The sequence below is a fragment of the Misgurnus anguillicaudatus genome, chromosome 6 (genome assembly GCF_027580225.2).
Source record: "Misgurnus anguillicaudatus chromosome 6, ASM2758022v2, whole genome shotgun sequence".
NCBI lineage: Eukaryota > Metazoa > Chordata > Actinopteri > Cypriniformes > Cobitidae > Misgurnus > Misgurnus anguillicaudatus.
Genome location: NC_073342.2, coordinates 11,044,438 through 11,071,470, shown reverse-complemented (window position 1 = coordinate 11,071,470; position 27,033 = coordinate 11,044,438). Strand labels below are relative to the sequence as shown.

General features: G+C 38.0%; 1 protein-coding gene and 2 long non-coding RNA genes across 4 annotated transcripts in view; all 3 read left to right on the top strand.

Annotated features, from left to right (window-relative positions):
* Window positions 1-2,571, top strand: part of LOC141364204 (uncharacterized) — a 57,965-nt gene extending 55,394 nt beyond the window's left edge. Inside the window, exon 7 of the mRNA XM_073868292.1 lies at window positions 2,288-2,571. Coding sequence (XP_073724393.1) covers window positions 2,288-2,307 — 20 coding nt within the window. The 3' untranslated portion in view covers window positions 2,308-2,571. The remainder of the gene's footprint in view (window positions 1-2,287) is intronic.
* A 5,841-nt stretch (window positions 2,572-8,412) lies between these two features.
* LOC129413609 (uncharacterized) lies at window positions 8,413-13,776 on the top strand. 2 transcript variants are annotated; one of them, XR_012369988.1, is made up of 5 exons: window positions 8,413-8,717; window positions 9,356-9,401; window positions 9,488-9,619; window positions 9,724-9,819; window positions 12,774-13,776. It is a non-coding gene; the product is annotated as an uncharacterized lncRNA (long non-coding RNA). The 2 variants fall into 2 exon arrangements; XR_012369987.1 differs by having other exon boundaries at window positions 8,414-8,717; window positions 9,353-9,401.
* Window positions 13,777-13,960: 184 nt separating this feature from the next.
* LOC141364294 (uncharacterized) lies at window positions 13,961-15,309 on the top strand. Its single transcript, XR_012369998.1, has 2 exons — window positions 13,961-14,672; window positions 14,783-15,309. It is a non-coding gene; the product is annotated as an uncharacterized lncRNA (long non-coding RNA).
* The last annotated feature ends 11,724 nt before the right edge of the window (window positions 15,310-27,033 follow it).

Below are 27,033 nucleotides of genomic sequence, written 5' to 3'. Positions count from 1 at the left end.
TGCTTTTACGCCCAGGAAGAGAGGTTGGAGCATCCACCTGGAGTCCATCTACAAGACACAAAGAGCGGAAGTTGAGAATATCCCCCTGTAATTCACGAGTGGACAAAGAAGATAAAGGCAGGCTAAGAGGACTTACCTGTGATCCCCGTGTGAGTCGGAAGCGACTCAGAGCCATTCAAAGTCTCCGCACTCACCTTTTAAGAATCCCTTCCCCTTTTCCCCTGACCTTTTAATATTTAATAAAGATTGTTATATTTTATTCAATTTCTCATATGTTTGGTCATTGGGGCATTTTGGGACCTCCTCGGGGTGGAAACTGAGGGAGGGGCGTGACTCACGTTAGAAGTGGTCCGCTCCAACCTGTGACATAGAGACCATATATTCATGTGTTTCCTGTGTGGCACTCGGAGGCTGAGGCCTGCGAGTCATTCTAGGATCCCTGTGTGGGATCTGTCTGTGGTCCTGGAGGACTTATCAGGGTCGCCATTGGATATTGGATTCCATCTCAGAATGTTTCTTACTCTGGAAACTATACTTCTCCTAGCTATTACCTTCCTTAAGAGGGTAGGAGATTTAGTGTCTCTCTCGGTTTCACTCACCTGCCTTCAAGTTCGCTCCCGGCATGGTGAAGGCTTTCTACACCCTAGGTTGAATTACGTGCATAAGGTTCGGAATAATATCCCACAGCCCGTAATATTGCAGGCTTTCAGCCCACCACCTTTCAAGTATTTTAGATAGAGGCGCTTAGTTTGCAGTGCAGTACATGCACTGGACATGTATGTATGCTTTGGTTTGGCCCGGAATGGGTTCCGGGCCACCAAGCAGCCTTTAAGTAGATGGATAGCTGAGGCTATCCCATGTGCTTATAAAGCCTCCTGACGGCCCTTTCCTTTAACTGTCAGAGCGCATTCAACTCGAGTTACGGCAGCATATAGGGCCCTGTGGGCAGGGACCTCGATCCAGGATATCTGTGATGCGGCAGGCAGGTCTTCACCGCTCACTTTTGTACACTTATAAGTTGGATCTCAACTCTACTCCTGGGGATCATGTTTTGGCCTCAGTTGTGCTTTTTACACACAGACAGGCACTTGTAGTCTGTCAGATTGGGTATAACATTCCCCATAGCGTCAGCTCTGACACAGCCTTGAATTTCCCTGGAAAGGGAACGTCTCAGGTTACGTATGTAACCCTTGTTCCCTGAGAAGGGAACCAGAAGCTGCTTCTCCCTTGCCATACTCCCAGCATGCCTGTACACCCGCTTCGGCATATGCCAGATAAAGTGGGCGTTCCTTTCCACCGTATTTATGCTCTCTGGCTTCCGTTTATGACGTCACACCCAACCCTTGGTCGAATTTGATATACATACTCAGACGCCATCACGCTGTAGGCATTCCCCATAGTGTCAGCTCTGACGCAGCGTCTCGGTCCCTTCTCAGGGAACCAGGGTTAAATACGTAACCTGAGATGATTTCACATCCCAAATTTTCCGCTCATCATCTGAATTATTTGAATTAGATTCAAAGTTTTAAGGTATGACTCCATTATAGATCTTTTTAATTTATTTTATTCCATTATAATTGTTAGAATTTTAGGGGTTCACACCAAAGGACACGGTCCAATTTGCCAACAGGGTGTGCTAACTGTAATATAATTTGCTTTAATAATAATTATAAATGTTTTGCAAAATTGTTCCTAACCTTTATGATTCTTTCTTGTTTAAACACAAATGAAATTATTTTGAAAAATTTAGTTACTGGTTTCCTGACTAGAAAAAATACAATGGAGGGCAGTGGGATTTGGTTAACAACATTTTTCAAAATAACTTAATTTGTGTTGCACACAAAGAAACTCATAAAGGTTTGGAACAAAATGAGGCTGTTTTGTAAATTTTGATAGAATTAAAAATTTTGAGTCAACTTTTCCTTTAAGACAGTATTTTAGAGTTAACACTGCTCAAAATACATTACATATTGAGTGTGAGAATCCACCAGCGGAATCGCCGCCAATGGAACATTTTTGTAAGCGTTCATTTATAAATGATGCTCATTTACAAATCATAAGAAATGTTAGCACATCTTGCGGTCAAGTGCACATTGTGAAAGGAGCCGCCGTCGATATCATAGGATTAAGTTCATTCAGTAACTTTGCTCATCCACCTCAATCAGTTAACCTTAGGGGTTAGACGTCTCGACTCTTCGTTTAAAATATTATAATATTATTTTATTTTAAAATACGTAAATGTTGTCGTACTATTTAAAAATCTTCTTTTCTTGTTCATTATTTTCAGTGAGAGGAGATAAACTCTAAAGACAAACCAATCAGCTTTGGAGATGGATCTTCACCATACCTGTCAACATTGAGATGCGAAATTTCCCAACCCCAACATTAATACCCCCCCCCCCATTCTGCGAACCACCCTTACTCCGCAGCCCACTGACGGGTATAATCTTTCTCAGGACCCACCAAAATATTTTTAGAAATACAGAAAAAATTATTTGTTCTCTTTTAGAAGAGAGTAGTTTATCTTTTCAATGTATGAATTAAATGTATGTTTAATTGCAGTCCAAACAACCTGACATTAAAATCATTGTCATTAATATGACAAAACTGTTTTTGAGTCATTCACTACAACCAACAAGTGACTTTGCGCAATCCACTAGATGGTCCCCACCCACAGTTTAAACACCCCCTGGTCTAACCAAGAGAATGGATCGGGGATACCTTTTTTCATTTGTTGTGTGGCTCTCCTGAATCTGCAAAGGTCTTGTTATACTCAAACATCACAGACGTTGCATTTTTTAACACCTTCTAAGGAGTGTATTTCTAAGCTGTGTGTGATTGATTTTACATGACAGTAAAGCACAAACCGCAGTGTTTCCCAAAGTTATAAACAATGTCGTGGGCACATCCAAATGTGCAAGTTTTTGTATGCGAGAAGTGGGCGGACGTGTCCACTGAGTGCAGACCCGTCGCCAGACCTCAGTCTTAAGGGGGGTACATGAAATGCATGGGAGGGCACACTTATTATTAGCCTACAGTACGTATACTTATAATAATATATAGGGCTGTGCAATTAATCGTTTTTCGATTTCAATTTCGATTTTTGCACATTTCGATTGCAAAAACAAGATAATCGAGGGAGATCGATTAGTGTGCTGCATTTCTGTTATTTCGTTTTGAGTCATTAATCCGACGCGTCATAAGCAGCTGCGCCTCGCACACAAAGTAGAAATCCTCATGTATTTGTTCAGTTTTATGCTTTTCAAGCGAGCGGAGGCAAACTATCCCTCACGTTTAAAATATCAGCTGTATCGTTGCGCCGCTCTCCGTGCAGAGAGCTGCGCACTCAGTCATCTGTTTAAAGTCAGGTCACTAATAATCCTGTTTATGTTTGTAAAGTTATATGCATTTAAAGCGATCATGTTTAAAATGTGAATCGCGTTCTGCTGGCACTTAAACACTACTGCTTTGACACGTCTAGCCTTCTGCAGCAACACTAAACAATGCATGTATGCAGGGCTCGACATTAACACCCGCCAAATGGGGGTAGATTTCGGCTGCGACCGTTTGTGGAGACGCGCGCGTTCAGCGGAGCGTTGCGGACCAAATCGCCACCTCCCAGAGAGCGCGCGAGAGGTGATGGATTTGCGAATGCACAAGAGGACGCAGTCTGAGCGCATACACACTTCGGGAAAGATACAACAATTGCATGGAAGTGATTGGAGAGATATATATTGCGTGCACATTCTCAGGGCAAGAGCGGAGAGAAATTCAGCGCATTCCTGAATGCACACGAAATCAAATGAAACCCGCCAGCTGAGAGGTTCGCGCATGATGTAAGCTACTTTGGGCAACAATAATGCCCTCTCGACAGTTGTCATTAAAAGTCTTAAATCACTTTTAACAGAAAACATGATCAAGCATATAAAATACAATCTGCATAAACAAGTTGAAAGTAAAATTCATGTACATTTCTTGACTGCTGTTGTTAATAAATATTTAAAGTGGTTGTCGAGGGGTTTTGTGTATATCTTTTCAGTTAATCTTCTACACCCCTGCTCCACTTTTAATATATTCATTCAATGTAAATCTATTTATGCCTTACTAGACTGTTTTTATGCACCTAAATATATGATATGATCTATACTGATATACCTGGTATATACCAGCTAATGTTGTCCTAATTTGGGTGGTCAGACTGCATTTGAAATTCAATCTGCATCTAATTTAGCTAAACCAAGTAAATTTGCTCAAATTAAATTCATTTTAGGATGCCAAAGTCAAGTTTAATCATATAAAATTTATTTTACCAGCAACAAAATTGTGGCCTGTGAAAATGCTGAGTGGCTAGTAACTTTGGAAAACAACTAGCCACTTTGGCTGGTGAGCAAAAAAGTTAATGTCAAGCCCATGTATAAATGCATGTTTTTACAGTCATTTAAGTAATCGTGTTAAATAATCGAGATTAAGATTTTTATCAAAACAATCGGGATTATGATTTTTCCCATAATCGAGCAGCCCTAATAATATATACTCTATTCGCGCAGCACGTAATCATCACGTTAAACATAACCATCAGCAATATGACCAGATAGCCTATAACCTACACCACATTACATATAGAAGCAATTTTATGAATATCCATAAATCTATACAACATATTACATCTAACACCAGAGGCATCTCTCAAACATTGCATTTTAAAGCTGTCAACAGAGGGATATGCATTGCCATGAGACACGTGCGCACACACACACACACACACACACACACACGCAGACTTTGAACCTACGGTACTTGAGTGGAGGCAGCGCTGTCGTCTCTCCCTTCCCTCCTGTCAGTACAGCGCGGCAGGCGGCGTTTCTCCAAGCAGAACCTCCTCATTAATAAAGTGTCCACTCGGAATTAAACTTGTGAGTGAGGTCCTTGTTCCTTTTTTAACCATTTGTGGATAATATCCATCTTAAAGCAGTATAGCTAAGTGAAAACTCATCCAGTTTAAAAAAAGTGCGGTAACTGTTGAGCGGCTACACTGACGTAGGCTACGTCACGTACGTGTCGTAGTAGCCTCGTGATAGGCTGTTGCAGTGTAGCTAGATTCCCATCAATCAAACAAAATCACACCATTGTTTTTTATATTTTTAATGTTTTAATTATAAAGAATACAACATTAATGCAACACAAAATTAGCAACTATGATCATTTAAAATGACAGTATTTTTTAAATACTAGGGGGGGACACAGGCGTCTTTGAAGGCAGGCCCGGCCCCCTATGGCCCGCCCATAGCGACGGGTGTGACTGGGTGCGCATGACGGTGGGCAAAGCATTTTGAGTAACTTTGCACAAGGCTCATCAAACTCCTTCCTTGGGAAGATGTTCTTATTCTTGTTTTATTGGCGGGTGTCGTTTGAGTGAGATGTTACAGCTAAGTAGTATTAATGTATTAAAAATATACTTAAAATACAAATAGTATGTTTATAATACATTTGTATTTCCAACATACTTATTTCAAGTGTATTAAAAATATGTTAAATTGCATTTAAAGATATTTTTTAAAAGTATACTAGAAGTACACTGGTAATAAATATATACAGTACTTAATTACATTTTTAAGAAATATGCTAAACTTAAGAATATGTTTAATGTATTTATATTAAGTGTATTAGAAGTACATTAGTAATAAATATATACTTAATTACATTTTTAAAAAATATGCTAAACTTAAAAATATTTTTTATGTATTTATATTAAGTGTACTAGAAGTGTGCTGGTAATAAATATATGCTTTATTACATTGTAAAGAAATATGCTAAACCTAAGAATATTTTTAATGTATTTATATTGAGTGTACTAGAAGTATGCTGGTAATAAATGTGCGTAATTACACTTTTAAGAAATATGCTAAACACAAGTGTACTTCTAGTGAAGTTTTAGTATGTTTAGATAAACATACTTTTTTCAAAACATGATTCATTAATTGTAATAAGCTAACATTGAAATTTTCTCAAGCATTTCAACATCATATCATTCCGATTGCATTATAAACGAATTTTTCAAAGATTTGCAATCTATATACGCTAGTGTTTATTTTCAAACAACACACGTGACACACGTGACTAAACCTGATTGGTTGTTGTCATAGTAACACGTGACGTCACGGTGCTATCTGAAAGCTGATAGGTGTGTTCGACTTCATGTGGCGCTGCGCAGACCGATCAGCGGCTGACTTGAAGCAGTGCATTCCGGTTAGTAACTTTGTCCGACTTAAGCTGGCGCTGCAGGCACGTGACTGTGTCATATGGTTTTTAAGTACCGCAAGAGCGATTCGAGATCAGCCGCCTGAGTTAGCCAGCGCAGTTCGCGAAGGGGAGCTGCACGGGCTGTAATGACGACACAGCTGTTTCACGATTGGTCAGATTCACCACATGACAACAATCACGTGTGTTTCGTGTGTATTTTCACGCCCTCAGTTCCACAAATGCTTACAAATCTGTATTTTTATAACAGTTAAAGCTCTTTTCATGTAGTCGCGATGTTATATTGTGTCATCTTCATCAAAATAAAATGGATAAAAAACGTAGACCGCACTACATTGGTATTTAAATAATATATGCTTATGTTGAACTTTATTCTTGTAAAAACAGATGCTGTAAGCCTCTTCAGTTCCACTCATGCTCATACACGGACATTCAAAACAGTATATTTCACTTTTTATGTAGTTTACATCTTACAAATCATGTTTAATGCAATTAAGCAAGCGAACGGCACGTGATCAGCCATGCCTGACGTAAATGCAGCAAACTACGGGAACCACAGCACGTCCGACTTCACTTCTCCGTTTTCAGCTCCTCCCCACCTGCACGCGGCTAATCCCGCCGATCGGTTACATCCAGCCACAGCCGATGTCGACCACACCTGTTGTTTAGTAAGTTCACAACGTGCATGCGGTTGCTTGCATTAAACGTATAAACTGTTAAATTAGATGGCGACTCTGCACTAAACATATAGGCCTAAACTAAATTAATCGTCGATCATATTTCACCAGAGGACTAAGATAAAACAACTCGATTTAAAATGTGAGCAGTTTTAGTGCATCTGACGTTGAGGGAAAAAGTATTTCGCTTTTTGTTTGGAGATGGACGAGACAACACGAGGGTAAGTGATGACAGATTTTCGCATTTCTTTATTTAGTTAACTATTAAATAAGTAAAACATTACAGTTGTCCTTATTTTAACCCAGCTTCTTTATGTAACGTTATGTCGGTGTCGCGTGTGATAATTGGAACGTCGTTATAGTGTGACTAAGCATTTCTCTTAAGCATTTCAGAAATCATTAAAACCTTTCATTTTTTTAGCACAGCGACATAAATATGACCAACCAGAGCCAAATAGACAGGAACAAATGAAGATACAGCCCATAGAAATACTTGGGTGATTCTCACGAAAACTTGGTTTTAAAAATGTCAAGCATGAAAATGTAAAAATTGCTTTAATTTACTTTTTTTCCCACCAGACATTGAAAAACAAAGTCTCGAGTAAATGGGAACATTAATTTAAAAACTTTTACTTATCATTTAACACTTTTTGTAACATAATAAAAAAAATTAGTCCTAAAAAATCTCATAACCGCAACAGTCAGAAAACATCAACACTGACGTATTTTCAAAATGACATGACAAACTGAAAGAACATAATTTGGAGATTCTACACATGCATTTAAAATCAAAGTATTATGCTTCTATTAATTAAATTAACATTTAATAAGCATCTGTTGCGGTAATGATAATCAAAATGTCGTGTAAGCATTCTGACAAGACAATATTTCAAATTAACTGTAAAAAAATGATCTTACCTGGTAGCCATCTTGAAGTAACTGGTCCATGTGCTTGGCCACTCAAAATCAAACTTTATTAAAATTCTGTATGTGTGCTTAAACTGTTGAGAACATCAGGCATGGACACATAATTTTCCTAATTTTTCTTCATTATTATTATACATGAATATTCAGTAAATGTTGCAAAATATCTAGCAAAACATCATTTTTTTAATATATTTTTGTGATTTTGATTAAATTACAACATAACACATGTTCAAACACAGCCGGACACATTGCGGTAATGAGAATTTCAGCAGAAAATTAGATAAAATTTACAATTATAAATTCTTATGTTGAAATCACACATTGTGCAAGGTAGAACACAGTATTGTGTTAATTCTGATGCTTTTTAATGTTACTATATTACACATTTTAAAGCTAAAATCATTAGTGCCGTGGTGTTTTAATGGTTTCGTGAGAATCACCCACTTATTCTTGGTGGTAAGTTTGTTGTTGCTATTTGAATAACATTAAGTAAGTAATTCTTAAAAAGAAAACAAATCATCATTTACCTGCCTGTTGTTTTGTTTATCAACTGCTACACTGTAAAATGTAATAGCTGAGCTTACTAAAAAGATTAAGTAAACTTAACTTATTTAATTAAGTTTGTTAACCTTACTTAGTTTAACTAAGTAATCCCAACTTTTTTCTATGCAAACTCAAGTCAACTTGATTAAACTTAACAAATTAATTTAGCTCAACTTAAAATTTCAAGTATTTTCAAAAAGGATGACTGCACAGTAGGTGGCAGTAATGCTCCCAAGGAGTAAGTGGTGGCTTAACTGAGTGGTTAACTGAAGAAGACGACAACAGCACATGGTCGGATGAGAGCATGAGGAGGTAAGTTTGTGCTTATATATCATTTTTATTTTTTAATTGCTACATTTTTATCGCAATATTACAATCACAGTTTGTAAACAGTAATATTTTGTCGGTAATAATAAAACTGATGCATGCTATTTGATCACAATTAGCAATCCAACAACTGCTAATCATGTATGTTTAAAGATAAACATATTTTCGTTCAACAGACATAAGTAACTAATATGCAGAGGTAGATTGAGTAAAAATGTAATTATATAAAAAGTTAAGCCTTATAGTAATAACTGCTTGAGTAAAGTAAAAGTATGCAATGGAAAAACTGCTTAAGTAGTGAGTTTATAATTTGTGTTGGTGCGGTTTATAATAATAAACTAAATACTTAGAACTGCTTATAAAAGGTAAAATAGCACATTTAAAGTAGGTGCTTTCAAAATTGTTACTCAAGTCAATGTAATGCAGTAAGCATGTTTCTACCCACCTCTGGAGAAAAAACATTAATAATTTCATACCTTAAAATGCCAAGTTATGTTAAATAAAAGATGTGCTGTTTAAAAAGTTTTAAGTTTATAGAGTGAATGCTAAAAATGTTGTTTTTACAATTGCTTTTTAGTATCTATCAATCAATATACTTTGTTAATTGTATTATTATTTAGCAGGAGCTTGTTTCTTTGAAGAGAGCGCATACCCATCATGGAAAGTCAGGTAATTAACACACATTTTATTTAGGGCATGTTAAAACTTTTTAAATCTTGATATGTTGTTTCTTTTGTTATCCTTCTTTCATATAGTAACGTTACTGTGGAGTACAACCAAGTCGCAAGCAAAAACCTCAAGCAAGAAGGTTTTCATCCCTTGCTAAACATTGTTTTTGAAGATTTTGAATGAAAGAAAAGTTTAAAAGCTCTCTTGAGTATCTAATAGTAAGTATTTTTGTTTGTTTGTTTTAAATAGTTTAAGTCCATATGCTAACTTTAAGTAATCTGTTCTCACTGTTGATCTCAATGTTTTATGTATTATTCGTCAGAACATCACTGATGTCACTGCTCGGTGGACGGTAGTTCTCCGTGGTCTTGCTATCCTTCTTGCGGAAGACACTACAGACTTCCTGAAAACAAACATGGTTAGTATTCTTCTTGTTTAATCAATATGAGATGTCCTAATTTTTGTGTTAGCATTTAATTAGCATTATTAAAGAAATAATGTGTAAATAGAAGATAATTAAAGGCACCAAGGCACATCTTTTTGTCCCACAATTCTTTGCGTGAGCATGCTCAGGATTGGTCGAGCCTGGTAGAGTTCGATAAAATAAAATGGTGGCCAAGAAAGCAACTGAGCACACATTTAGTGTAAATAAAGTAATATTTTCACTTTTGGTTGCATTTCTAGCGAGAAATTTGTATTGTAGTTTTGAACTCTTTCCCCACCATTGAGTTATTCCGTCAATTAAGAGAATCGATAAGGGGCTGGACAAACCCAAACTTTTAAACGCAGCTGAAAACGCCTTAAGGACGCCGAATGCCAGCTGTTTTTCAGCTGAGTGCCAGCTTTCTTCAGCTGAGCGCTTTGGTAGCTGTGATACTTCAGCTGCGAGCCGGTTGGTTGCTGTGGTAATGTCCCGCCCCTCCTCCACTGTGATTGGGCGGCCATGTGAGAACTGACATTGAAGAGCGGAGCTTTTCTCCCAAAGTTGAATCTCTTTCAACTCTCGACGCTCAGCGCAGAGTGCAGAAAAACTGCCGAGCGCCGGTTTTCAGCACGGAAAAAACCCGCTAGCTGCTGGCTTATTTGAAAAACGCTGAGCTTCCATTGAAAACAATTGAAAACCTGCGCCGGCCGCGGGCGTAAATGCTGTGAATAAATGAAAACACAATTTATTTGCCAGGTAAAGGTTTTATGCCAATTACATAACCAATTCAAAGATTATAAAGAAAGCAAAACATCAAATATTCAAAGATCAGTCTGAGATGTATACCTGACAGTAGCGAAATAAAGAAATACATCAACACGACACTATGGGTTTTGGTTGATCGCATTATGAGTGAACAAAGCTTATTATAAAACGGTTAGTTCCAATCCTTGATTCTGATTGGTCAATAGGTGTGCTTTATTCATGATAAAACACGGCTATGACCGCTTCACCCAACGGTTCTGTTGATCACTGCGCCCTTAGCAACACCCTTAGCAACCTCACATATCGGTTTGTTGTTTTTATTTGAGCTTTCATGCATATTACACATTGGAACACATTTTTGTTCATGGTTTTTTCTAGCGGAAGGAATGCTTTTTATTGATTTAACTTCATGAAAGTTGCACAAAATTTTTTTACTTTAATATTGTGTGGTAACCGTTTTATAAAAGCAGTAAGGTACTTGAGGCAAGTGCTGTATTGTGAATAAGTAACGGCTGAAGGGGTTGCAGGCACGACGCGAACAATGCCCTTCAGGCGTTACTTATACCCCGTTTACACGAAGGAAAGACGCATATATTTTTCCTTGCGGTTTGGCCTGTCATTTACACGAAAACCGCGTTTTTATTACAGAAAACGATTATTTCTAAAACCTCCGGCCAAAGTGGATATTTCTGATTACCCCGGTTATGTGTTGCCGTGTCAACTGGGAGAAACGGGGTTTTAGGTTCTTAAACGTTACATTTTGCGCCAAAAAATGTTTAACGTCATGAGAGCGCCCTTACACTTTGTTTGGCTACTGGTTTATCATGTTTGCTGTTATGAAAGGAACAGGAAGTCGCTCGTGTTCTTCGTTGGTGTCGATTCTGACGATTTTGATTGGCTTGCATGGCTGTATTCCCCTTCCTACACTGCCTCCCACAGGTTTGGCATAGTTATTATGCAGCTCGATGGCGTATTTATGCGGGTTGATGTAAATGGAACGTTTTTTTGAAAACGATGTTGTGTGCACGATGTTATTATTGAAAACGGAGGCGGGAAAGTATTCGTTTCTCAAAATACCCGGCTATGTGTAAATGTAGCCTTATTCACAATACAGCACAGCCTCTCGTACCTTATTGCTTACATACAGGTGTTAACAGTGTGTAAACCGTTTTGAGCTGTCCACTTTCGACTACATTCAGATGTATTCAAAACAGATTAGAACCGCTTAAACACGCTGTAACCTGAATGCTGGAAATAATTTTGACAGGTACAGTTTAACAATACACAAAATTAAATGTCTTTTAATAACATATGATGTTATAGTTACAAATGATTAAACCAAATAGTGTGTTTGTGACATTTGAACGTCTTGTCTTAAACCTGAAAATAAACAGGTTTTCCTGTATTTGTTAAAAATGAGCTAATAAAATAGTTTAAATAAATATTTAATGTTGCTTACCTTATGAGTACACTCTAAAAAAACAAGCGGTGCTGTATAGAACCAAAACTGTTGATTTGAATCGTGGCCATGGAGGAGCCGTTTTTGGTGCCGTGTAGCACCGGTGGGGCACCTGTGTAGAGCCATATAGGGGCCATATAGAACCACTATAGCACCACATTTGGTTCTGCGTGGCACTATGTGGTTCTGCACAGGTGCTTCACTGGTGCTTCACCGGTGCTATATGGCACTAAAAACGGTTCTTCTATGATTACGAGCAAAGAACCACTTTTGGTGCTATATAGCACCGTTTGTTTTTAGAGTGTAAAATAGCCACATAATAAGTGGAATAATGCACAGACAGCAGGTTGTTATCGTGAAATAAGCCCCTCCAGTTTGATACAAGACCCTCTGCTTGACACAGAGTCCTGATCACACTGTTGGGGATTATTTCTGCAAAAACAACCTGCTGCCTATACAATATACCTTACCTATAGAAGAGTTTTCTAACAAGATATTATTAATTAAATATGCTCCAAGGATGTTTTTGCACCACCAGGAAAGAAGCTTCTCCTGAAAGATCCAAATTATTATTGGCAATTCCAACCGAAGCACTGTTAGAAATTTAAGTGTCACTTCAAAAACTAGTAACATCACCTTGAACAGTTTAAATTTTTAAATGACACATCCACTCTGCATTTGTATTATGAGAATGCATATTAATATTGCGTTTCTATCTTATTAGGACTGTGATGGTGACCCACCTCAACTATCAATAGGAATTCTCAGTCTGGTGCCGGAGGACAGACACATTTCTCCACATGGTTTACAGCAATTATTTGGTAGGGTGTCACAGCCATGGATGGACTTGAGAAAGTATCACATGCCATGTGTTTAGTTTTTGGACTGATCGTTGTTTTAAATATGGAGTACCTCTTCACAGCTTATTTTGAGTTGATTCACAGGGTTTTTCTTTCCCTGGGGCACAAATCACTAAAGTCAAAACTGCCATCACTACAAAACATACTAATGTGAAGTAGTGTGTTTTGTGTGAAACAAGTCCGTGTTACTGTAGATCTGTTGCATTTTGGGGTTTTTATTTTTCGTCAACCTGGATACAAGTTCCAGAAAAACTCAACTTTAATTGCTGCAAAACTTTGATGTTTTAGTTAAGCTGTATTTTGCGTGTTTCTGATGGCAGAAACAAGATTGTTACTGTAGGTCTGTTGATGCAATTTGTGATTTTTTTATCAGTCACATGACAACCTGGATACAAAACCAAAACTGCAGTCACTAAAAAAAAAAACTAGTTTTGAATTTGTTTGTCAAGGTGTGTTCATTGTGTTTGTAATAACAGAAACAAGACTGTCTTAGGTCTATTGTTGCATTTTGGGTATCCAGATTGATGGGTGACTGAACACAAACCCCTTTCTTGTGTGTGTGTGTGTGTGTGTGTGTGTGTGTGTGTGTGTGTGTTGTGTAAAATGTTTTACTTTGTACACTGTTAACATGTTTAAAATAAATGTTTTAACCTCATTTTGTTGCTTTTTGGCTTTACTCATTTTTGTTAGTTCAGCTTACTTACAAATGTAAGGCAATCAGTTTCCTTATATTTACAAGTAAAGTGAACAATAAAAAGAAGTTATCTCAACTAATGATTTTAAGTAAAGAGTACTTAACTTTACTTGATTAATAAGTTTAGTCTACTTGTACTGTTAAGTTTTGACAACTTAAAATCAATACTCTACCTTACTTGATTAATAAGTTTAGGCTACAAATAATATAAAGTTTTGCCAACTTAAAAGCAATATACTAACTTACTTAAAATTATGAGGCAATCAGTTTCCTCACTTTTTTAAGTAAACTCAACTTATTACATTTTACAGTGTATTGACATTTTTGGATTGGGACAAATGTGGAGTGATTCGGAAGTAAAACGTTTGCAACACATTCCAGGTGGCTAATTTCTGTCCTTTTGAGTTATTCATGTAAAAACCTGTTTTTTTTTTTTATTGTAAAGCTGTAAGGGACTTGGCCTAGTCATCCTTGCATATACAATTTGGCAGGGCTCCAGACTAACTTTTTTTACTAGGAGCACAGTGGCCCCCAACTGAAAATTTTAGGGACGCAACCAGAAAATTTAGGGGCACACAGTGTAAATCAACATGCTAACCAAATATTCACATGTCTACTAATTTCCACTGTATTACTAATAAATACTTTAATTATAGATTCAGAAAGTACAATGTGCTGTTTTAAATTCAGTGTCATATCACAAAAAAAAGGTCAAATTTGCTGGTCGCACATGTGCGACGATATAAAATTCAGTGGCACACTCTCAAATTTAGGTGGCAAAATGCCACCATTTGATGGCAGTCTGGAGCCCTGTTTGGCATCATTTCTGATTTCCTTAAATCTCCTTAAACAGAGGTGAACCTTACGTTTACAAGACCACAATAGACAAACAATGGAAAATGATCTAGGTTTAAAGAAAACACAATTATCAATGTAAAACATATCCTGTAATACACACAGGTTGCTTTATATCATGAGCCTGTTCTAATCCTATCTTCATTCCCACTTTTAGAGTGCTGTGACACATAAACTGACACGCTTGATGAGGACACAGTCAAAGCTTTAAAAGGTAAACTGAGAAGTTAACAAAACTTTCATACATGCATATCTATGCCAATTTGGATAGCCAAATGTTCATTCATTATTGGTTAATTGGTATATTCGGTTTCCTTTTCACAGACCGTGCGATAAAGCAGTCTTCAATTACTAAGGTGTCTGAATTGCAAGAAGAAGTGACCCTCCACTTAAACATGTGACATCTAAACTGTTTTGTGTTTTGGTTCAGCTTTTTACAGGTTTATCTTAAGTTGGTTAAAGGCGGAGTGCACAATTTTTGAAAGCCAATGTTAACATTTGAAATTACCTAAACAAACATGCCTCTACCCCAATAGAATCTGGACCTTCTTTTGATAGACCCACCACACACATACGCAACCCCGGCAAGGATGTCGGTTAGTAGACACGCCCCTTACTGCTGGTTGGCTACAAGTGTGTTTTGGTAGTCGGCCCAATTTCCTTTTCCAAAGCGTTTTTCAAACATTGTGCACTCCGCCTTTAAATTGCACTTAAACATTTTTGTTTCAGTAACTTTTTATGCAGAGAATTACATTATGATTATTATATAATCATTGCTTATGCCTATTTAGTGATTGCATATTCATAGTGTACTTTTCATTAATACATTTAATGTTAATGTTGTACAATTTGATAGAAGTAGCTCTGTAATTGCATTTCTCTATTTGTTTTATATTGTTTCTCTTCGGTCAATTGATTATGTATGTCTTGTAGGGAAAAAAATATAGGAATTTATTACTTTGTCACAACCCCCATTTCCATACTGTACCATCTGCATTCCTGTGCCTACTGATGGTGATCACAGACTATTGTCACAGCTGTTTATTCAATACAGTGGGGGTTAAAGGTGTGGTCTTCTGATTGGTCAGTTTGAATGTATGATGTTAGGTTTAGTCACATGGTCAAGGGATTGAGAATAAAGGTCTTGGTTTTCATGAGATCTGGGCTTTTGCCTTTTGGCATTTGCCATCTGCCCTCTGCTTTTCTTCTTTACCTGAGTTCTTGGGTTTAGGCCATTAGGCCCAGATTCCAGTTCTTAATGGTCATTCTCTTTCTTCTAAACTTTCTTTCTTTCTCTATCTTATCAGGTAATATCTCACATACATTGGAAACAGTTAATTGTTTGTATTAAGTACCATTTCATGCATTTATCCATTTAAATTGTAACTTTAAGTCAGTACTGTTATTAAACCTTTTCATTTACAAATCTGTTGTTTAGTTTCGATTTAATGTGAATACTTAAACGCTACCTATTGCAATACAATATATTTATATAATAGCAATGCTCTCCCACATATTTTGCTATTTTAACTGCACTTATTTCCGTCGTTGGTATAGGTTGCAGAAGGGTGATAATTGACCAGAAATACACAGTTTTATAATATCTTGCTGTTAACATTTCTCAGTCATTTCAGCGTTCCTACAGACTGAACCACTGTAGTGAATCCACCCTTACAGTCTCTTTGCTTGATTCATTTACTTTAGATATTTTTGTAATGTACACAACACAATATGAAGTATATTAAATTTTTCTGTATTCAAAATCTGTGTATGTGTCTTAATATTTAATGATTTTAATGATACATTTTAAATATTAAAAACAGCTTTATAGACCAGTTCAAATGATGTGAACAGCGCTGGTCCAGAAACACTTCCTGTTACAGTTTGTGACAGTTATTTTTTTATTTTACATATATTATTATCTTTAAGATGTTTGTTTAACTTCAGTTAATTGGTTTATTTTATCCCAACGTTTATCTAGTGTTAAAAAACGGAAACAGGAAGTGCTTCTGGACCAGTGTTGTTTACATCTCTTGAACTGGTCTATAATAAAATAGTAGTGTAATGCTAATACATTTCTATTCATTTAATGCTAGTATATTTCTAATATGCTGAAGTACTATTAAAGTGTTCTTAACTTCTTTAACTCTGGGACCCTGTACCGGGTCCAGAATTATCTTATTTTGACTTAATATAAAATCTTCCTTTAATTTATAATGGTCTGTCATGGACCCAGTACCACATATGAGATACTGTTTGAAAGCTTAGACTCTCTACTTTCTGCAGATATGCATCACTTTGACATATCTTTTACTGTAAGAAAGTTATTTACAATTAATTTACACTATCACCCCCCCCCATATTTTTTTAATATCATTTAATATTCACATATTTCATATTTTTCAAGTATGACAAACATGGGCAAGTCTTATATCAAATGAAAGCTCTCACTCTCAGGAATAAGGCTACAGCGTTATTTTTGTCCTATTATCATCACCTATCTAACAATTGTCGAATGAATAATGAGGTAAAAAATGGTCTTTTGTAAACATATGTGAAACTTGAGTGTGAACTGTCTCGGATAGCACAGATAGCCACAAGTGATACACAATTTTTTTATCTTAGGCCCTTCTCTAAAAAATGTTAACAGCATGTGTTTAAACTGACCGAAGGGTCTAGTCATCTTCTCAAAAATAATACAGAACTGTATCATCAAACAGGGGACCAGTAACATAACATGTTCATGTCTCATTTTTTCTGCTTAAACTGCTCATTTCTAAGATTTGTGTGCAAATAATATTAAATGGTGACTTAATTGAAGATAAAATACATTCAGTCCCCTCTTAGATGGTGAAGTGTGGCATCTGTTTAATTTGCATTAACATTTCTTGCCATCAGAAAAGATTTTGGGGGTGTAAACTCAAACTGTTTAAACTCAAATGTTGATTTAACGCAGGGTTCCCCAAATCTTACCCTGGAGGGCCGGAGCACTACAGAGTTTAGCTTACAGAGAGTAAAATGTAAAAGGGGTTGTTTTAACATTGTATAACAATAACCCATCAGTTGGGTTAAAACAACCCATTGAGTCATTTTAAACCAGCAATGTGTTCTGTCTAATACCCAGCCCTGGGTTAAAAACAACCCAAAATTTTTAGAGTGTATGACAGTACCAATGACTTCAACAAAATGCATGAATATAAAAGAAAACTGGAGTCCTCATCATTTTATTTGCTCATATTTACAGCAAAGCAATGATTCAAAAAACAAAGACAAACGTTGCAAATGTGGTGTTACAGATATGGACAAGTAAATTAACATATTGTAGTTCATTACATTTGCTACTTGTAATTTGAACATCTTATGGTAGGTTAATGGATGTATTTTAAAATCAAATCTTGAAATTCTATCAAAGTGAGATTAGGTCTGATTATTTGTGTAACATTATACAGGATTTTTTATTAAAATGATACATTTTAAGAAATAACATCTTTTTATCACATAAGAAAGGCACAAAAAACAACACTCATTTGATTCATGTTGTGGCAAAAAGTCTAAGCTTGAATCTTCATAAGAAAAATACTCAGGAGACAAAGGTTCCAGGTGCCAAACAAAAATTACTTTATTCGCTCGAGCCAACAAAGTGAGACAATCAATACCCCTCAAAGAGGTGCTCAAAGATCATCTGCTCTCCCAACATCTGACTCCATTTTTATACAGTAAGATCAAACACTTCTTATCTGAGATGACGTACATTCTTCTCATTGGTCTCGGTCTACCATAATTAATTTATTTGTTTGATGTAGCAAAAGTGCAGCTGGATCCTTCCTCATCTAAAATGATGTATTCTGCTTATTGGTTCTTTTGGCCTTGGCCTAGCTTGCACAGATACCTTATTGTTAATGTAACGAAGTACAGCTGGGCAAATTCTCTAATCTAAATTGATGTACTCTTGTTTATCGGTTGTTTCGACCTTGCTTCTCAAGATAATCGTGGCGAGAACAATTGGGGTGTAGTTGCAGGATCGCACCTGGGCTCTTTTTATTAGGAAACGAAAGTTAACTGAGAAAACGAAAGTTTAACTGGGTGTCTTATAGCCTTGTAGAAACAACAGGCCTTAGGCCTAATATAATATTAATACAGTATATGATCAGTAATATAAGCAACAAAAACTACTATATATTTCCCCCCTCATGGACTCCTGAGTCCATCAAACATGAGGGGGTACTTCAAGAAAACATCACATAATGAGAGTGCTGCAGCAGAACGTTGTTGCACATGATGTTATACTAGCTAAGAGCTTTCATGGATCAAAAGTTCCATGCAGATCCTAACACAGACGCAGTTAAGATGCAGCACTCACTCCCTTAAGGGAACAAGAATCAAAAACCTTCCCAAAATGGTACCATTCTTGTTTGTTTTAGTGAGTGTATTACTGTAGCTTAAAAGAAGGAAAAAAGATTATTGGACCCTGTACATACTAAAGGAACCCAAAAAATGAAAATGTTCAAAAACAATTAATATCTCATTATTTGTAATTAAGAAAAAGAAAGACACATGTAAAATCAAATTCAGTCATTTTAAAATGTGTAAGACTTATCATTACTAAAGAATGCAGAAAGAAAATATATCAATCAAAATAAGCCAATAATCATGATCAGTAGTAAATATATTGATTAATTAAAGATGTTCTCAGTGCAGGTAGAGAGATACAACTGTAGTGTAATACAGCAGTAAAAATTCAGTAGTGTAGTATATCAGTAGTCAAAATATCTAGACAGTCTATGTTTAATAATATAATGGTAATGTGTGTAACTTTAATGCAAAGATTATAATTCCAGTGGCTGCGTAATGATGGATCTTCGTTCTCAGAGGAACCCCTAGCTTTTCCGGTCACCAGGGGCGCTATCCGAGACACTCTTTAGCGTAGTCGTTGAGGTGAAGGTGTGCTCTCATATCTGTGTTTTGTAAAATGTGTCTATGTGTGTTATATGGTATATTTCACATCTTTACATTGCCCCTGGATTTTATATCTAAGAAGACACCAGGACCTACAGTCACCACACAAGAGGGGAAATTAAAGATGAAAACAAAGATAAAAACAAAATTTCTCTAACTTTCTGCCTACTCAGAACTAATAATTTGTAACTAATACTGAAAAACAATAAAAGAAATACAATTACAATCTAGCTCCCTCACTTACCAAAAACATCACAAAAAGGGTGTAAAGTAAAAACAAAGTGTTTTGACTTTTTAATTCATAGTTTCATAAGCATAGTCGGGTGGTGGTGTAGTGTCAGCTAATGGTGCAGTTTGTATGTTTTAGCATTAGGCCATCGGTACTTTGGCACAGACTAAGTTCTGCTTGCACCTTCATCTTTGCCTCAGCTTTGTCCAGACCTGAGGATAGGTAGAACACAACAGAAGACAGAAAGAAAAAACAACAAGTGCAAGACAACATGAAATATCAGTTTTGGTTAGCCAAGCTCCCCAGGAACAGACGCAAAACAGTTATCAATTTTCAAATCAGTACCATCATTAAGTTGTTCTATCAGCTTCATTTTATCATCACTATAGTTAATAAATTGATTCTAATTGTAATAGAGATGATTAATTCATTCAGATCCAAACCAGTGTGAATTTAAATCCAAATTTGGAATTCAGATACCATTTGGTATTCCTCTTGGCTGATCAATACAATCTATCCAATCATTAAAGAATTGGCAATTTGATATGCTCTATTTATTCTATCATAAAGTGGTCAGGGCTCAACATGCTCATCAGGTTTGTTACCACCCAATTGAGGTTAAACTAGTCAAAAAACAGAAAACAAATCACATGGCGAAGCAAAAGTTTTCCCAAAATAAAAATGTAACAAAATGAAACAAACTAATGGAAAATATAATGTTACTTAATACGTACATAAGGCCAGGGCAGTGAGCTAACTAATCTGAACTACATGATCTCCTGAGTTAAAACTATCCTAACTTCCGAGAAAGAAAATAACAAACACAGGAAAAAGTCTTCCGGTTCAGCTCACTTACCCACACTTTCTCTGAGCTAATTTAACTAGACAAATTCAAACTCACTGTTTGATACCAAATGAAATGCAAACATACGAAAGGTTTTCAAACAAATAGGTAGCTATCCTCTGTGGGGAGGGGCAACAGCTCTTAAATAGTTATACCCCAGGTGTCATAGATAATTGGTTTCTGTCCCCTTCCAAATGGACAACCACTACTAGGACAGAGAAAAACCCAAACTACACAAAAATAAAGAGCAGGGGTTTGAAACAAGGTTATATAATTTTCACATTTAAATACTAATGGCCTGGGCTAAGTTAACTAGCACACAAGCATTTTCAGTATCTGGGGAGTGTGTATCGTAAGGCATTTCTCCCACACATCCAAAAACATTCAGCTACAACAGCATTTTTTGTTTGTAACAGGAAAAAGTTATAGTTTAGTTTTTACAGGTATTCCTAGTTGACTGTACTGTTGTGAAATTGTCTGCAAATGTCATTTTAGCTCACAGATTAAATCAGTTCTGACATATCCTTTTTGCCAAAATATATATTTATCCAAATGTCAAATTGTGATACAATTATTATGGAATTTTTCCCACATTTATTTCCCCTGTTCCATTAGTTCTGTTAAGACATTATCATCTAGTGAGAAATCTTCATCACAATTGGGGCTACAGTTATGTCTCATTTTTATAATATGAATGCTGTAAAATGAAAGTAAGGCACTTAAATTTTGTTGCTTCACCGAATTATGAATGATTTTAGGGATATGCAATCTTTGTTAAATGATCTTCTATCCTATCAAATCTAAACTCTGTCATGTTTTTTCCTTTGTGGCAGAAGAACCTTATTCATGCCTTCTAATTTGCTGGGTCATAATTTCAGTCTTATATGCAATTAATCTTATCAAATATTTAACCTATGTTTAACAATGTTGTAATTTAGCTCTAGAGGCTTTGTGCCTCCCCCCTCAGATAATTTATTTAATACTTTTATAATCTCTACAGCATGGGTCAAGTGTGAGATAGTAAATTAATAGGTCATCCACATATTGGAATAGCGCATTGTCCAGCACTAGATCTTTTCAAATCTGTTTTTAATAATTAAAAAGGAAATCTTGCAGTAATCTAGAATAAGTGAGTTGTTTACCTTTGTAGATAAATGCAAAGTTTCTGCATTTCTTGTCCAGTTAAATACTAAAGAAAGCCGAGCATAAGTCAATTTAATTTAAACATTTTACTTCAGGAGGGATACTAGTTAACAGTGTGTGTGGATCTGGAACTTACTGTGTGCTGGCCAATCTTCAAATACATCATTTATATTTCTCCAATCATGTACAAAAATAAAGCTTTAGCTACAGAAAATATTGGTGTTTTACAATAGTTTGATGTTTCTACTAAAAACTCCTAATGCCTCAATAGTGCTTCTAACATTTTATTGTTTCCTGTTACAATGGGTACCTCTTGTTTTCTATTTTAATTCTTACGGATTTTGCTAATTTTTGTTAAACTTACATATGTTTTAGCTTTTCCATAAATTAGTTCAAATCAGCTGCTCTATTTCTGATGTTAGGCCTGCCTGTATTTCTGGGATGACAGCCAAAGCATCTCTATCTTATCAGTTGCAACTACTGCCAGAACCATGGTGCACACAACTTTCTTGTTTCTCCTCTCTTCCAAAATGAGCAGTATAGAATTTTACTGCATTCCCTATTTTATTTTTCATCATATGGCTAAGATCTTAATACTAAAATGATTTGCCTGCAAAATAGTTACATGTGCTGTAGAGTCAAAAATCCTTCTTTTTTTTTTAAATCAAGTGTCTATCTGTGAAGCTGTAACTTGGGGCCCTATTCATGTGGGGAAATCAGGGGAACTTTCTATCCTTCCTTCTCATTTATTCACTTTTTTTCTAGATCTGTTCTGCATAAGGGGTCATACATCACAATACAGTAAAAATTCAGACTGTACCTTTTATGTTCATTAATTTGCTTTTTCACAAACTTTTTCCATTTTGTAATTATCATGTATATATTCTATTCTAAATTTTCCTATCCAATATAAGTTTACTTGTGGTGTCATCATTGTAATTTTTCTAACTACCTCACTGTTAATATAAGTTCCATCAGGGGAACAAGATATCTTCAATTTTAATCTACACCGGGCACCTCTTTCTATTAATTAATGGGTGTGCTTAAAACCTAATATTGCTAAAATCACTTGTTTAGCTTTTGCTTACAGACAGACTGGAGCAGTCAGAGGTGTCAACTGGGTTTTTTCCTTAAAATCCTGCTTGTTTGTCAAAATTTTCAGACAGGTGGAGGTGTGTGGTATAATTTGGACTTACGCATGTGTAAGTTGCTCCAGTGTCAGTCATCATAGGTTCAGACTTGCCTTCAACTTCAACCTGCTGAGTCAATAATCTGTCGTCACCATTCTCAGTTATCATTGGATGTTGGCCCCTCCCGTTAGAAAGCTCTGGGCAACCTTAGTAGCTTTGGTCTGGCCCACACCACAGATTCACTGACTGGACCACACTGTGATTGTTGTTGTGATTGCTGCTGCTGCTGCTGCTATGGGTGGGCCTTACTGTCTCTGGTTTGGCTACCAGTCTTGTTGGTTCAACCGTGCGCCTTGTTAATTCTGCTGTCAGTTCTGGTGATCTTAATTATACCATGGGTTATTCGGAAATTCACTTCTGAAGTGTCCAGGCTGCCCCAGTATCTTCACAGTCCCAGCATCTATCACGTGATATTTTTGTTCTGCCTTGTCCTTTGCCTCCTTGCTGTTTTTGTCCATTCCTGCTGTTTTTCTGTTTTGGCTTTGCACAGATAATAATGAGAATGGCTTGCTGTTGAGCATTTCCCGGAGTGGGTTGGGCTGGTGTTGTTATATGTGTTTGCTGGATGGTAGGGGCAGGTGTGTTGATGAGCGCCATTAAAGCTGGTTGTTTCTCCTTCAGAACAGCTTGTGCTTTTTTCTTAGTTTTGCTCACAAAGTCGTCCAACTGTAACTGTGGCAGCCCCCTCTGCATCTCTCTCTCTCTCTCTCTCTCTCTCTCTCTCTCTCTGCTGTTGTTGCCTTCAGCTCATTCTTTCGGTGCTGCTTGACTGCATGTGAAACATGATGACAGAACTCCTTGTGTGTTTTGGAGTTCAGTCCGACCAGATCTTCAAGTTTGGTTTTAACTGGTGGTGGCACAGCCTCCACTATTGCATTTCTGAACAGTGCAGCTAAAGCAAAGTCTTTTTCTGGGTTTTTTTTCCAGTTCTTCATGCCACTGCTTCAGCTGTTTCTGCATGTATGCTGTTGGATTCTCTGTTTCTCCAATCGGATCACCTCTCAGCATCTTTGGGTCAGTCCGCATGGGGTATTCTCTGCGTAGTGTTGCCCACATGTTCATTCTGTAGGGATCAAAAGCCATTCCGTCTGTTCTAATATTGTCAATTGCGATTCTCAGTCCAGCATTGGTCAAGAGTTCATTCAGTTTTTTCATTCCCACACACCTCGCCAACAGGGCTTTAATGTCTCCTATGGCCAAGACACACTCTGTTGTCTTTTGCTCAAAAATTTGTATCCATTTTCCGGCTCCTTCGTGTATTTCTGGAAGACATGCAGTTAGTCCATCAATATCCTGGTATATATTGTCCTTGTTGTCTCTTTATCGTGATTGGGCACACTGACGCATTTCCTGGTCCTGAAAAACATGCATTGTCTTCTTGTGACAAGTCCACTAGATCCACACAGCTTGCTGCCCTTGTCAAACGTTTCCCAGGTGCTCGGTCCCATGCTTTAAATCCCCGCTCTCTTTCTTAATCTTCAAGATAGAGGCTGCCAGTGACTTGCTTTAGTTTTCCTTTTGTGCGAGGTTCTCTCACTGATCCGGTTTCTCCAGCCTGTCTGTTCCCTACTCTACACTTTCTGCTTGGGTTGTAAGGAAGGGTTTTCATCCATTCTTCCTCCCTAATGTCTTTCTCTCCTAAGGATGCATCTGTCTCATATTCCTCTTCTAAAATATCATCACTGTATTTGTCCATCCTTAACTTAGGCCTTACTGCTCTCCCTAAATTTGGGGGTGTTATCTGATGTAAAGCTTTGGCTGTACTGCACTCATATGTGTTATGTATCTCTGGGGGCACCATCATCTGTTTAAATGCTTTTGCAGCATCATCATATGTGTTAAGCACTGGACTATTGTCACAGGGTGACTTTTATAGGGCAGAACCGAAAATGGCGAAAATTGGTTCCGCCTGAAGATGGTTTCCGCCCGGACCTAATTTTAAAAAACACTAGTACTTCCTGTTTCCAAGGGCAACACAATCGGGGCCTTACGAGCCACAGGTGTGAAGAATTAAGGAAGTAAATTGTGATTGGAGGCTGTGTGAGGATGAGACACATAAATGGCTCTGTAGGAACACAAGTAGGGTAGCGATTGATTCGGGAAAAGCTCCTTCCCGCCAAGGGCGGACCGAAAACACACACGCCTTTTGAAGAGCCCAAAGGCTCCGTTGATCCGGCGATCGCTGGGAAGCGAGCGGAGAGAGTGCGGAGCCGCAGGAGGTGAAAGGAAGGCATGCTGTGGATCATTAAAGGAGCACCACAAAGACACGTGTTCCATTGCTGTTGTTGCTCTGTTGTGCAGTTCAGTCAGCGCAGGAGTTCGCTGTGTGTTGGTAGCGGCTGGGATCTCGTTGTTGGACCACTCCGGTGTCATCGAGTGAAGATTTGGGCTAAGTCACGCTGGTAACGAAAGGATTCTACAGTTTACTGGAACTAAGGACAAGAAGAAGAGAGAGACACAGGCTGAGTATATGATGCATTGAAGGCTCTTTGAGAAACGAGTTGCTTTGTGTACGTCATTGATGTGTGTGTGCTGTTGCTAGAAGCCGACTCACCGGGAGTGTATGGAGGGAAACGGCAGATGTGGATATACTTCGGGGCGAAGAGGAAAGTATCTGTCCTACGGAGGTAAATGAAGGAAAGCAATCGTCAACATTGTGAGTACTCAGCATTTGATTCAGTGTGATATTGCGGAATACTTGTTCAACGTGCATTGTGAGCCTTCAGTGTGTGAGACTACGGCCCCACCACGGAGTAAAGCGGTGGGCGAGCCGGGGCGCAACGATTTCGAGAGGATTGAAGGGCTACAGCAGCGACGTTTCTACCGCTAGCCTGCAACACCACTTTCCAATCGGCCCGAAGACAGTCAGATGAGGTTGGGGCTGCGACTTTATTGATTCACGTAGAAGAGTGCTGTGGGTGAGTCTGAGACTTTGTAGTGAGAATACACTTTAAATTATTGCAGTGTGATGCTGTGTGGTGTCGTCAGTAGCCCCCTTTGCTGAACTCGTCGTGAGACAACGAGAGGCCGTTGAGGCTGGCAATCTACTTACTGTATATGCTGTGTGTGTGACTCTTGTGTTGGAGCTTCAAGCGGAGTGCTGACTCTGTCATCCCTTGGACGTGGCCGATTCGGTGGAACGGTGGTGAAGGATATTGGGATACCAGACCATTGTGAGTAAAGTAACCATTTAAGGAGTACGCTGTGTGTATGTTGCACTGTTGCATAGGGTGGCATAGATCGATATCACCTGTCACGGAGCCTCTACAAAGGTGCGCCCCTGTCCAGTTCTCGGGAGTCAAAGTGAACAAGAGGAGAGGGCAGGGTTCGGCTCGGCGTGCCAGTGTTGGATTGCCCCCGCTGATAGTATCAGAGGCGTTTTGGGAAGGTCGTGCCACGACGCTTCGCCGTCTCAAAGGCTGGAGAATACCTACCGATTGACTGAAGTACAACCATCGTAAGTTCACCATCCCCGAATCGGGGCCATTGTTGTAATTATTCGTTGAATGCCCAGAACGTTAATATTGTCTGAGGAAACTGAAGAGATAGCGTGGCTAAAGCTAACTTACCCCTGTTCCAGTGGTCAAGAGTTACCAGTGTTGACCTAGTGAGAGCCCCAGTGTCTGAAATTAACACTCTGTGTTACAGCTATAAGCCTACAGCAAGAGAGAGAGAGAAAGAGCTTGTCACCGTGAGATACCTACCTGTGTGGTCACCAGAGCCCAGTGTGAGCCCCAGTGTCTAAATTAACCCTCTATGTTACAGCTATCAGCCTATAGTAAGAGAGAGAACCTGAGGACATCTCTTGTGAAATACTTACCTGTGGGCGGTCCGGAGCGACCCCTGATGCCCCTGCGACTGTAAAAGAAAGCCCCAGTGTGACAGTGGTACGCCTACAACGAGACAGAGAGCCTGGATTCTGCACCTGTGAGTACTTACCTATGTGCGGTCCTGAGTGGCCGGTGCGAGTCTCATTGCCTGTGGAGTGATCTCTTGTGTTATAGCTGTGATCCACACTAAGAGAGAAGGAGAACGTGTGATACTTACCTGGAGAGAACTACATGTGTGTGGCCCTGGAGTGACGAGAGGACGTCCCAGCACCTGTGAAGTGAGCCTCTGTGTGTCAGCTATACGCCTACGAAAGGATAGAGAGCTCGAGTTACTTACCTCCACCTTATTCGAAGGCGCCAGGTATCTGTGCTCCCCTGGGCGT